This window comes from Fulmarus glacialis, unplaced genomic scaffold (genome assembly GCF_000690835.1).
Source record: "Fulmarus glacialis isolate BGI_N327 unplaced genomic scaffold, ASM69083v1 scaffold40644, whole genome shotgun sequence".
Lineage (NCBI taxonomy): Eukaryota > Metazoa > Chordata > Aves > Procellariiformes > Procellariidae > Fulmarus > Fulmarus glacialis.
The window spans coordinates 1-13,583 of NW_009208132.1; the positions used below are offsets into that span (position 1 = coordinate 1).

A 13,583-nucleotide genomic window follows, 5' to 3' on the forward strand; every position below is an offset into this window, starting at 1 on the left:
CTGCCGAGCTGTTGCGGGGTCTCCGTCCGCCGGGGCTCTGCCCCCGGGCTTCTCCTGAGCCCGGTGCCACCGGCGCTGCAGAGGCAAAGCGCAGGGGGGCCGGGCCCGAGGCCCCGCTCTGTTGTTCGGGAGAGCTGTCAGTTCAGCCCCAACGCTGCGTTACCTCAGCGAGAGCGCGGGAAGGGGCAGCATTTTAGCAGAGATACTCTGCAGTCGGTAAGAGGCAAAATATAGGGTTTCTTTTTTTTGATACAGAACTAAATTAAATGTTTTGGTGGCAAGTTTAAACTTCTGAGTGTATATGGGGGCACCCTACCAGAACTTGCAGCAGCAATTCTGGGGTACTTGGTGGGAATTGCTGGAAAAGTTCATATTTCCTGAAAGGCAAGCAAGGTAAAATCTTTAATTAAACACTTTAAATGTATACAGCCTCTGCAGTGAATAAGTTCTAGAATTAACTGACCTCACGAGCAGTAGCAATTCAGGAAAATTTCTTACAGTTGGGCTTTGGGCATGGCCCTGTCAGCTTGTGCCTCAGAATTGACTTGCTTGTCAGTTTTTGGATTATACAGTCATTATAGCATATGCCTTCCATTTTTAGTATTTTTAGGCTCTTCAGTAGATTGTGAAGGGTTCTGAAAAATAAGTAAAACAAGTAATGTTTCCTCTGTTCTTTATTTACTTTATTTACTACGCTGAGAGTTTTATGCTTTGTTGGAGGAGGAAGTTTTTTCAGTTTATAGCATTCTTGTCTATTGAGGTTGCAAAACCAGTAGTACTCTATAAAAAATAATTTCTATACTTCAGTGTGAAAATTTTATTCTCATTTCAGCTTTATATTAAGGACATGGTGACTGACTTCAATGAAAAACATGACGAATACTTAATATCCCTTCAGCAGAGAAACCGGTAAGATACAGAATTGTTACCAACCTTGAGTATGTAATATCTGTTGTGTAGTATCTAATATAGTATCTAATATCAGCAGTTGTGAATATTAATTTTAAAACTTGGTTTTTAAACTTGTGATGCAAAGTCTGGCTTGCTGTGTCTTAAAGCATTCACGTGATTCTCTTTTCTTCCCTTTGTTTACTGAGTACATCAAAGTTCTTATTTCTAGAGGAGATCACAATATTTCTTCAGCATACTTTAAAATATAGATAAATTTATTAATAAAATAGTTATTGTTTCCATGGCTTACAGGGAAGATTTTTGTTTATAGAGCAAGAGGTTCTAGATTCAGAAATAATTGCAGCTCACACTGTGTGAGGATGTGGTTATGAGGCGAGGTTTTTATGTCATCAGAAATACAGAAAATTGCATGCAAAAGTTGCTAAACTTAAATGTGCAAAGTCAGGTTCTGCTAAGGTGGGAGATACAGACATCTAGGTTGCTTTTGCAAACTTTGCTATCTTTCAGACAAGTTTAAAACATTTCTGTTAATCTTTGTTCATATGAACCTTCCTGTCATTGTACCCGAGACAGATGAATTTCATAGGTTAATTCAGAAAGGTCTACAGAACTTTCTTGCTCGATTCCCTCCTTTACCACAAGCCATAATATTTTTACTCAAATTCTGTAACAAACTGATTGGTTTGGTGAAAAGACAAAAAAACCCTACAAAAGCCACAGCTGTTTTAGAAGAACAGCCAATTTTTGTGAACACGGGTTTCTTTTGTATATAGTCTCCTGAAGCGGTTTTAGAAAAGGATAAAACCAAATTATTTAATGATTGAAACAACTTGCATCCTTATTATCAGAGCTCTAATTCTGAATTTTGGTGGAGACAAATGCCACTGAATTACAACACGACAAGGAAGTGGCAACTGTACCTTGCAGAAGAGGCATGCTGGATGCATTCCTGTTTTGGACATAACTGGCAGTTTTGGATAGTGGGGGCTGCAGAGTAGCCTGTGTGGGAGCAGGTCAGGTACTGCCCTGGGCCTGTCACAGCCGGTTCCCACTGGATCCAAACCAAACAGAAACAGCCCATCATGTGCCAAAACATCAGCAGTCAGAGCAACCTGGGGTGGATTTAAGAGAGTGGTGGCTGCAGGGGGTGGGGTGCTCCTGCGGAGGCATGCTGCCTAGAGGAGTGTGGGGACACTGCGGGGGACACGCTCTTGGAAAAAGGTGACTCATGTCAGGACAGATGTGATACACCCCTGGGGGACTTTGGCCTGTGGATTGACCCACCCTGGAGTCAGAGGGAAACCAGGAAGCAGCGTGCAGGGACAGGCTCAAATTGTCCCCCGCATGACCCCAACCTCCTGGCCTGCATGTCACCTCACTGAAGGAATTAGGATGGACTGACTATAACCCATGGTGAAAGGAGGGAAGATGACACTTGGAAGAGCGAGGGTAGGTGTTTCACTGAAATTGAGCCTGGGGAAGGGCGTTTTTTTAATATTATTTTAACCAGACTTTAATTTTCTGGTATCTCTAACTGCACTATTGATATTGAGGGCTTTCCCTCTCAGGTTTCAAAACACAATCTTTTCTTTTTTTTTTCTTGAAAAAAGCTCAACCATTTTTAAGCTTTTTGAAATTCTAAGTAAAACTCTTAAAAATTCTCAGGAAGAAAGGTTAAATATACTAAATACCAAATGGAAAAAATAATGTGAAATAAGAAACGACATGGAAAAAATCTCAGAAGGGAGAGGCTTGGTCAAACTTTGTGTCACAGTGTGTGGGTACTCATACAAGCATTACAGAACAGGAATAGGTCCTGGAAGTGATATTCTGAAATTGTTATTTGAACTATTTTTCAGCTTTGTGACATTGTGTGTTTTTGTATTTAATGCTGATCTGACCATTTGTATATGCACTGCGTAAGGACGAATTATTATCCTTTCTACTTCAGGCTACTGGGACGTTTAAAAAGAAAGGATCCTATACAACTCAAACTGGAGCAGTTGGAACAAGGATTTTCTCTGTATCTGAATGGAGCTAATTCAGAGCTGAGAAATTACCGCAGAAAAATCAACTCACACGGCTACCTTAAAAATGAGACAAAGACCACCAGGACAAAGGGTGAGTTACATGAGAGTTTTACAGAGATTATAGTCTAGAACTATTTTAAACATTTACTCATCAGAGCTGTAATTCAGTTGGTGAGGTTACTGGTTAGGTTGTGATAAAGAGACAGCAGCATTTGAGCTTGGTGGAATGAAATTCCATGAGACTCTTTCATCAGAGTACTTATGCTGGTTGTATGTAGGGAATGGTCTCTGCAACACCCTATCAATTTCTTAGTTAATCCTTAAGTAATCCAAAGTTTAATTTCCTCGCCTCTCCATTTGTTAAACAGTTATAACTAAAACTAGAAGATTATATATGTATATAAATTGCCAGTGTAAAATAATTGTATGCCTTTGACAGATAACACCGTTCATGGACATTAAGATCTGATGGACTGATGGACTTTAAGATCTGGTCTGGTTATCTAAGTCTGGTGTCCTGTAGACAAATGACATTTGATGACATAGACTATAATCAAATTATATCCAGTAATAGCTGCATTAAGCTCATAAATTATGTTTAAGCTATAATAGTTGTCTTAAAAAGACAGCTAATGTTTATTTAAATATTTGAAGTAAAGAAAATCTACCATTTTCTGCCAGTGATTAGCTGGCTTTATTTAAACATGTGTATTTAATTTTTAATTTAAGTCTGTCTGTCATAGCAATGTAGTGACAAGAATAATTTTGCATGTATGAAGGTATAAAGTGTGAGCTTACTGGCCTTCTAATCTATTTAGCATAATGAAAATAAAGTTGATTTCACTAAATTCCTCTGTAAAACAGTTTACCAACCTTAGTCTGTTATCCTCACGCTTGCTACAACTTGTCTATCTTAGAGTCTAGTCTTTTAATCTGTTGCTGTGTAGATAGTGTCTGCTTAAGCTTTATTTTCACTTAAAAATGAAGACAAAGAGTTAAAAAAGTTACTTAATATGATAATTTATTATGATTGAAAGTTTATTAATCTCAACAATACCAGAAACTAACTTACTTTCAGTAACTGTTCTAACCATAACTCTGAGCTCAATCTCTTTTTTTCTTTGTTTTCCTGCTACACTGGGTACACACTATTTTCAAGTTTAAGTGTGTTCAGGCTTAGCTGTCTGCTGTATAATTTCTTGCAGGTTTTACGGGACAGTGATGGGGAATCAGCTATTTACCTAGTTTCACTGTTTTATATGGAAGTAAGCACTTGTGTGTAATGATGCAAAAAAGTTCACGTTCTGGAAATTGGAAAAAGAAGGAAATTGTGTGCTCTGTCACACTGGGATTATATACCTTTAGGTAGCTAAAGAGGGTGTAAAACAATGTCTTTGACTTTTTGGTCCAAAAAATGTGCAGGGATATTGTGGCAGCAGCTGAAATTGAACTCTGTCAAGAGAAATTTCCTCTTCAGGTTTTGCTGTGCAGCTGTTATCTCTAAGCTTAGCCAAAGTTGTTTATTTTTATGGTCGCGTAATGCCATTTGATTCAGTTAAGGTAGAATACTTCAGCTTGTCTTAGGGACCTTTAAAGGCTTCAGTGGCAGTCTCTGTTCCTGTCCTCAACTCCATCAATTAGACACAGTAGCATTATCTCTGCAGAAGAGAACTCAGTGTTTCGCTGTTTCTTAGCTATCCAATGTTGTTATTTTAAACACGTGTAGCTGCAGTGAAAGATATCAACTAAATCATCATCCTGTCATTTTTCTTCTTCCATTTGATTTTACCACTAGAGTCCAGAGCGGGAGTCATTGGTGATCTGTATAAACTTCTTGCCTGGGGGTAGTACCTTAGCAATTTTGTGGTCTGTTTAATTTCTAGGCATTTCTTCTCAATGATTGAGTATAATTTTACTTACAGAAATCATTTCTAGCTGAGATGCAGCACTGAATTTTCTTCCCTATCCATCTCCCATGAGAGTTATTGCATCATTTATTACTTCTAAAGCATCCATCTATAGGATTAGTCTTCACTGAAAAATTGGGAATATGTGATACTTAATAATACAGAATGGGCACAAATCCCTCTTTGTGGTTCCTGAAAGTGTCGTCATAAATCTATTTGTCTGGACTATTTTCTTTGTCTGTGTTCCCTAGGAGTAATTAATGATAATAGTGATTGATAAACCTTTTACACTTAGGCTTGGTAAATGAATTAAAGTAAATGACGGGCTTATAAGGTAGTCAAGCTGGTCTCTAGGTATACTGTCATTTCTTTGGGTGTATAACCCAGACAGAGTTTCACAACCATGTATGTACTTCCAGTGAATGTCAGTGTGGTCACAAAGACGTGGCATAAGGGTAGCATGGGGTCTCCTTTGATTATTACTAATATTTTGATGATGTACTACTCAGTCCTTGGCTAACAGAATAGGCACTGTCAGCTAAAGTCTCCAAGGGAATGACACCAGTGGACCTATTCTGTGTGCTGAAATAGGTAGTGGTTGGTATTCACATCCCATCCATCCCATGAGAGGGATGTTTTTGTTCTAAATTAATGTTTGTAGCACAGACGAGTAGCTCAGCAGCATCAACTTCTGCCTGGGATTTGAACTACTGTTTTTCCTGGTTTAGAGAGATCTGGTCACATGAATCCATCACAAAATACTCAAACAATTCTGAGAACCAAGTACTCAGCAGCGGTAGCATGAGTCCTACCCTGTCCCCTTTTCCTACTTACATTTATAGCATACATGAGTGGCCTTCTGGGCTGTTGCTTAGAAGAGATGGATTGCTTAGGAAGTGAAAATGAAAGATGCTTCCAATTCTGTCCCAAAGCAGTGACTGAATCAGACCATGCTTCTAGCATTGTAATCTCAGGACGGTTCACCCTCAGTGCAAGAAGAGCCCCATAATAATCAGCACCAATGCTAATGACCACGAAGTATTTCTGCAATTACTTAGGAATAGCCTAATGGAGTAGCTGGAGCTCTAGTTGGAAGGGCTGTTTTGCTGAAGAAGATATTATATATCTTGTTTCTTCCTTGGGAGCAGTCCATTCCTTTTCTCCTCTGTTCTTAGTTCTGTTTCAAGCCTAAGAGACAGATACTTCGTGCTGAAGCAATAGAACAACATCTTGTTCTTCTTGCTCTGTAATTTTATGATCACTCTAAATTGACATAAGCATACACTGTTCCTCCAAGAACGGTCCTACCCTGTGCCTGTTCTCTCCTACCTGCTTGTACCAGCATTTGTGCAATCTTATGGTGAACCAGGTTGCCCAAGTGACCACAATTAAAAGTAATCTTTCTTTTATATTTTTCCTCAGTTAAAACTTGCCCATATCAATTCTCTGGACAGTTCACTGCACAGGTGCATGTAGCATTGCCCAACCCAAAAAAGAAAATGTGGTATTGAGAGTTGTAATGAGCAATCTGATCTAATTTTGAAGTAAGCCCTGCTTTGAATGGAAAGTTGCACTAGGTGACCTCCAGAGGTTCCTTCCAAACTAAATCTTTCTGTGATTCTATGACCTTTGTAGGTCGACTGCTTCTTTTATTGGTAGTGCCAGTTTCTGCTGGCTTAGGGTGACCATTAAATTATGGCTTAAAGAAAAAAGGTTTTGCATCAGCTATTTTTCTCCACTGAGAAGAAATGGAAGCTATAAATCTGTCTTGGACACAGGAAATGAGATGCCTTTATTTAGGATGCTGTTGAGAGTGTTGGTGATGTCCTTGCTCCATTGAGGATGCTGATGTGACCTGCAAGATGTTTGTCTCTTTGTCTCAATCAAAGCATCTTCTGAAAAATCCATTGTTCCACTGTAAGTTGGGACCATTTCCAGCACAGGAACCCTTAGTTCTGCTTGACCATACACAGAATTTTTGCAGAAATTCTGGAACCAGCTCTTCCTTGCCTTAGAAATGAAGGAAAAGGATTGTTTGTTCTTCATTTATGACTTGTACATGAAGAATCCTTCTCTGTACAGTATGTTAAATACCTAATGCATTCTGTTAATCTGCCAATACCTTATGTTTCCTTAGTTTGAGAGGTAAATACACACAATTCCTTTGTAAACCCAGCATATCACCTGTCGTTCACCGGGACCCTGTCTGTCAGAGTCTGCCTTTAGTAGTATGGGTTCTGGGCTCAGCTGGCTTCCTAAGACAGCTTACTGCCTACCCAGCTAGGAGTTAGAATGATGTGCACCCCTATTCTAGAACATATTCCTGCACTTCCATATCAATGAATGTGGGGCTTCACTTGCTGTTAAGCTAATGTACCTTTAAACAATTTATTCTCTTGAATACACCTGATGATGGCTGTCCCCAGAGAGGTTCAAAACTCCTGCTACTAATATACAACTATCCAGTATCTGAAGTGGAATGCCTTTTCAGTTGTTGATATCATTCACATGTCAAAGACTTACTCTTCTGTCCTTATCTGGGGAGGAAAAAGAAAAAGAACGTGAACTAAGGTGTATATTGTCAAATACTGTATTTCTATTTTCTGTCTTCTAACTCTTGTCTCTACGTTCTGAAAAAGCAGCCCAGCTAGAAGAGAGTGAGTTGCGAGAACACAGCACACAGACTGCACCAAGCAAAATACAACGCAGAGGTTGGTTTCAGGTAAGAAACAGTTTGAAAGAATGCATCTTTGAATTAATTCTTAGATCATAAATAATTTTAGGGGAAATTGATTGCAACTAGTAGAATTCACTTCAGTCCTACAGCGGCTGGGACTCTCGTAGAATCTGAGTCTTGGTTTGGTCTGGATACCGAGTGACAATGTGAAATGATACCCTGGCCAGTTTTGTGTCTACTTTGAAACCTAAAGAGGCAAATCTCGTTGAAAGGGTCTGGTTTCAGTGACATCCATCACGGAAACCTTTGTGGCCTTGACATGACTGGCTCAATCTGTCGTCTAGCAGAAGAGCTGTTGCTTGACATTTCTGATGGCAAGCCTAGAGAGCTTATCTAGTGCAAAGGATGCAGAATCTCATTTTGGAGATACAACCCTGCCTGTTGCTGCTGTTCTCCACCCTGCAATAGTATTAAGGGACACAGAGGTGTAATTTGTATAGCTTGAGTTGTAATTTGTGACAGATTCTTGTAGATCAGAAGAGAGGAAACTGCATACAGATAACAAAAATACCCTGCATATAAGAAATTTGGAACGATTAGCTACATAGTTGTTGGTTCACTGGAGAAGCCTCAATGGTCTTTTTTTCTTTTGGCCTAAAGAAGGATCTGACTTAACCTGTCAAGGAGTGTGACTTAATTAACAGAACAAATGTGAATTCTGAACAACTGAGACATGTCACAAAAATAACTACCCTACTTGATTGGCAATTGCCCTAGCTGGATGTCCAGCCCATGCTTGAGTTACTGGGGGTCAGGGGTCTGTGTCACTGCGGAGCAAATGCTTATGTGATGCAGGTTTTCTTTTCTTTCAGCAAATACTGCACATTCAAGTTTTAAGGCTGCGTTACTGTATTTATCACCCTTCCGCTTAGCTGAATTCATTTTCTCAGCTGCTATTTCTCTCAGTAGATCACTGCTTACATACTGGCCTGTCAGAACTTGTTTGCTAAATTTGCCAAATGTGTGGCTAGTCATAACCTACGTCATTCTAATCACAAGAGCCAAATGAAGGAGGAGCTATCTCCTCTGACTGGGTTGGAAAGTTAGCCGAATATAGGTAGCTATACTAAAAAGTAGCTACTACTTCAGACTAGCTTAGAATGATACCTTAAGTCTTTTATCCAATTGGATGGGAGGATAGCAGAGTTATAGTATCTTAATGAACAACTGGAATTATTTAGCTAAGGAAATGTGCAACCACTAAGTAAGATGCAGGTTGTGCCAGACAGCAGTTTACTTTCCCAGTAATTTTCCCTGTGGGATTTTTGGATAGCTAGAGGACCTAGCAGTTCATGTTCAAAACTGTCAAACTTAGACTGTATGCTATAAGGTATGCTATGAGGCAGGAAAATAGACTTATTGAAAGAACATATTCTATCAAAAGCCAGGTTGCCTTAGGACCTCCTCTCTGGGACATGTCGGCTCCTGGCACTTACAAAATGGTAGAGGAGTGTGTGAACACCAGATAACTAAGTTTGATATCATTGCACAGGCTTCTGGATCACGTTACCTTTAATGAAACAGTGCTCTTCCCATCGTTCACTTATGAGACTTTCCCCCTATGCAATATGTCTGCACAAGAGTTCAAAAGTGGTGGTGGGGGAAAGTTACTTACAGATAACTTTGTTCCTTGAGAGAGGTATATGCACTTCCTGCTTTCTCTTTTGTCATGTTTTGGAGTACTGAAATTCTGTGATATGGAAAGATGAGTTTCTCAAATCTTCTACTCCTCTTTAGCCATGCTTGAGTAACTGACAGTGTGCATACTTTGATTGCATCCTAATTATGAAGTAAAACAAATTAATTTGAACTACTTTCACAGCCATGTCTGACATTTACAAAGGCAAAGAAATCTTTGTGCTTGAATGCTTATGGCATAACATTTCCCCCTCATTATATTATACACAAGAGTAATACATCTCAAAAAAATTGCAGTTACTTCAAGTAGTCATTTTCATACATAGACATTACAGAATCACAGAATTATTGTGGTTGAAAGGGAACTCTTGAGATCATCTAGTCCAATCCCTGTGCTCAAGCAGGGTCAGCTAGAGCAGGTTGCCCAGGACCATGTCCAGTCAGGTTTTGAATACTGTACAGATGGAGACTCCACAACATCTCCAGGAAACCTGTTCCAGTGTTTGATCACCATCACAGTAAATTTTTTTCTTCTGTTCAGATGGAGTTTTATGGGGTTTTTTAATTTGTGTTCATTGCGTCATGTCCTGTCAGTGAGCAGATACCTGTCAGATATTTATACTCATTGATGAGATCCCCCAGAGCCTTCTCTTCCCCAGGCTGAAGAGTCCCAGCTCTCTCAGCATCTCCAGCAGAGCACCTTTGCTTGTTGGCTCCTCAGTCTCCTAGATTGCTTAAGCCCTGCTGTGTGGTCTTTCCAGCAGATATCAGGTTTGTTAAAGTACCCAATGAGGACAAGGGTCTTTGAATTTCCAGATTCTTCCAGTTTTTTGAGGAATGACTCACCTACTTCTTCCTGATCAGGAGATCTGTAGCAGATACCCACTATAACAGCACCCATGCTGGTCTGTGTGCTTGTTTTGACTCAGAAGCTCTTGACTGGCTCCTGACCTGTTCCTTGCAGAGCTCCATACATTCCAGCTCTCTCTCACATAAAGGATGACAATTCCGTCTCACCTTCTCAGCCTGTCTTTCTTAAAGAACCTGTGCCTTTATCCATCCATCCATCGCAGCACTCCAGTCTTGTGAGCTATCTCACCATATCTCTGTGATCCCAATGAGGTCATAGCCCTGTAACCGGATACAAGCTTCTAATTCCTCCTGTTTGTTCCCCATGTGTTTGTTCTCCATTAGTGTAGATGCATTTCAGAGAGGCACCCAAGCATGCTGATTCGCCAGAAGAGGCTTGAGAGCTTTCACCATAAGGTTGTTCCACCAGTACTTCTTTACATGCCTACGCTTTAAGTGATTGCACTTCAGCTATTTTGTTGGTTGCTGTGTCCCTACTCCTATCATTTTTTCACTTACCTGGTGAGGTGAGGGGATGAACCCCTATGGGCACTCACTTTGGTGCCAAAAGCATGATGTGTGCTGGGCCTGACCCACTCTGGAATAGCAGCAGCAGCAGCAGGTGGGGAGTTTGACTAGAGCAGTTAAACCATAATGTAGGGGCCCAAAGGTGAGCTCAGGGAGGACAGAAACCTTCTATGGAACAGAGGGGAAAAAGGTTGCTTGATCTAGATATTGTTATGTAAAATGTGATGATTATTCTTTTTGTATTGCTGATAGCACAAAAGATGTCTAATTTCTTTACATGCTTCTTTTAACAGAAAACTGTGGAGATTAAAACAGAAAGGGGGGCTAAACTCTGCATTAAACCTCCTCTTGAGTATTCTGAGGATTTTGAACCTTATGAAAGCTTGAGCATGGAGACAAATGGTGATGATCCTCTCCGTTACTCCCAGGTACAATTAGCAGTTGTCTTCTATTGTTCATAATAGCGTCAACTGAAATGTGAACGGGCCCAGGTATCAGTCTTGACTAGTGCATGCAAACCCAGTATATAGTGTTTCTTTCATTAGATGATTTCACATTGATGAGATGTGACATAAAGAAAGAAAAAACTAAAAGAAAAACTACTTTGAAAATCTAATCTCAGTCAACAGCGCTGTAATATGTTAAGTCCTAATTTAAAGAGGTAGAATATTGTCTCTATTGGATAGAACCAAGGTATTTCATGCGAGGAGACTCTTCCAGTTCACTTAATGATTGTCCACAGGAACGTCACTCTTGGCTATCAGTTCAGAGAAAGCTTAAATAACAACTTTTTCTGGGTTTAGGTTAGTGTTTGAATAATCGTGCTAAAATCGTTGCATGTCATTGTTTACCTAACAGAAGTCAGAGTAAAGTTTTTAAAATATTATAATCAATACAGTTGCTTTTCATCAAGGGTTGTTATTGTATTGACTCTGTTTGACAGTTCAGCCTTCCATTTGGTTACTAATTACAGTTTGTTCTAGCACACTTCACAAATGTCCTGTCCTTAACAAAAATGAATAAATGAACAAAAATTTATGGATGTTTTTCTGCCTAGCCAATTAATGACAGCAATGAAGCTTTTCTGGGTAATGGAGTAGCATCTATATATGAAACTGTCTACAGGTCTTGCCACTGACATCAGACAAACTTCCCAAGCATATTTTCCTAGCTTGCCTCTTTCTATCTTTCCTATATTGCTTTTGAGCTTATGATTTTTTTTGTTCTACAAACCAGTAACTTGTTTACAATGATAGATATTTATAATCATTTATTTGTAAGTAGTAAGCTAATAATTTTAAACCAAACCCCCAGTTTTCTTTGTATTCCAGATGGAAATACTTTTGGTTTTCCTGAAGCTATAATGTGTTTTCTTGAATGTCTTGTTACAATGCAGATGTCATGAGGTTTCAAACTAAAAGAAAGCCTGTACAATTCCCTGTCAAATAGCTAGAAATATTAGTCTTGACTGTCATAAAGACATGCTCAATATCAAGCCTCAGGTTGCTTATAGACCCTCTTTTGAACCTAAGTTTGCCTGCTCTTTGTAATATGTTTCTGTCAACATGGATTTCCTAACAAGTATAATCTGTAGCAGAAAAGCAGCTTGAAGCTTTCATTGCAAACTGAACATACACTGTCACAGTTCATTTGTACCTAAGATAGCTTCAGGTTTTCATTTTACTCATACAGTTTGCTTACTTACACTTATCTCAAAACTCTAATACCAACAAAGTAGGAAAAAAATGCATTTAAGATATGCAAGGTCTTTTCCTTTTACATTCATAAAAACAAAAGGCTCTCCAGCATCATCTATGCTGTTTGTGGCATATGCTGAGAGAGGCAGGGCAGTTTTTTCAACAATAAATTTCAAGATAGATTAATTTTTGCATAAAATCCTGTTTCGGAGTGTCCAATTAAAAAAACCTGTGCAAACTGGAAGCTTAGTCGATTAGACCACAAGTCTTTTCCACTGTTTTTTGAAGTACAGATGTGTACAAAACGGGACATTATCATCTATCTAATTGCTTATAAAGAAGTTGCTATTACATTAGCTTTATTACATTAGTCTTATGAAGGCATTTGGAAAATCTGGATTGCAGCTAGTCTTCAAATAGCAAGCCAAAAGATAGGGTAATCTAACTCTGTGAGACTGGAAAAATATGCCCTCTCCATTAGTTACCTCCTATTTGTAACTTATTCCTAAAAATTGGTTTTGTACATAAAAATTCCTTGGCCTACAGAATTTTCCTGCAAGGATTCTGATGAGAAGGAACAAAGGAGTTGTAGGATGATTTTTCTTTACACGTCCTTATCAGAGCAGTGAAGACACGACATAGGAATGTGAATCTTTTTAGCTGCATCATGGCTCTGAGTTCATGAGAAGATTTTTCTTTCTCCTAGGGGAGGAAGAGGCAGCCACTGGTTTATTTTAAAATACATGTTTAAGCTTTTCTGACAAACCTGTTTGAATTGTACCAGAAATTGAGAAGAAGCTTGCAACTCAGTATAGAAGAGAAAAGGATGGAGGAAGACTCTCTTAGTGATGATTATGACTCTGTTGAAGAGGATGTGTTTTCAGAACCATCTCCCACTGAGGAAACAATTACAAGCTTTGGAGGCCTGCAGTTGCATAGCAGTAGATCACTGCAGAAAGAAGCTTCTGAACATCAGGATGCTGGGAGATGCTCTGGCCTTGATTCTGGCGCCCTTACTGTGTTGGAGTTCAACCAGGATCAAAGTAGTAAGTCTCTGTGTATTATGCACTGCTACAGTACTGTCATAATTCTTTGAGAGTTACTTTTAAGGGAATTGCTGGTGGTTAATCATTAATGGTTACTCCATACTCTCATGAGTTTTCATGCTCTTCAGCAGACCTGTTCTTTTAATCTCCTGATTTGGGAGACTTGCATCCTCTTACTACTACGTTAAGAAATTTTTTGCAAAGACAATGATATAGCCCTGGTTAACCCACTTGCATCA

General features: G+C 39.3%; 1 protein-coding gene across 1 annotated transcript in view; it reads left to right on the forward strand.

The window, feature by feature from the left end:
- Positions 1 to 840: 840 nt before the first annotated feature.
- Positions 841 to 13,583, forward strand: part of KIAA0556 (KIAA0556 ortholog) — a gene marked incomplete at its 3' end in the record, with an annotated part of 45,664 nt that continues 32,921 nt past the window's right edge. Inside the window, exons 1-5 of the mRNA XM_009576378.1 lie at positions 841 to 909; positions 2,864 to 3,033; positions 7,489 to 7,571; positions 10,895 to 11,029; positions 13,083 to 13,344. Of these exons, the coding sequence (XP_009574673.1) occupies positions 848 to 909; positions 2,864 to 3,033; positions 7,489 to 7,571; positions 10,895 to 11,029; positions 13,083 to 13,344 (712 nt within the window). The remainder of the gene's footprint in view (positions 910 to 2,863; positions 3,034 to 7,488; positions 7,572 to 10,894; positions 11,030 to 13,082; positions 13,345 to 13,583) is intronic.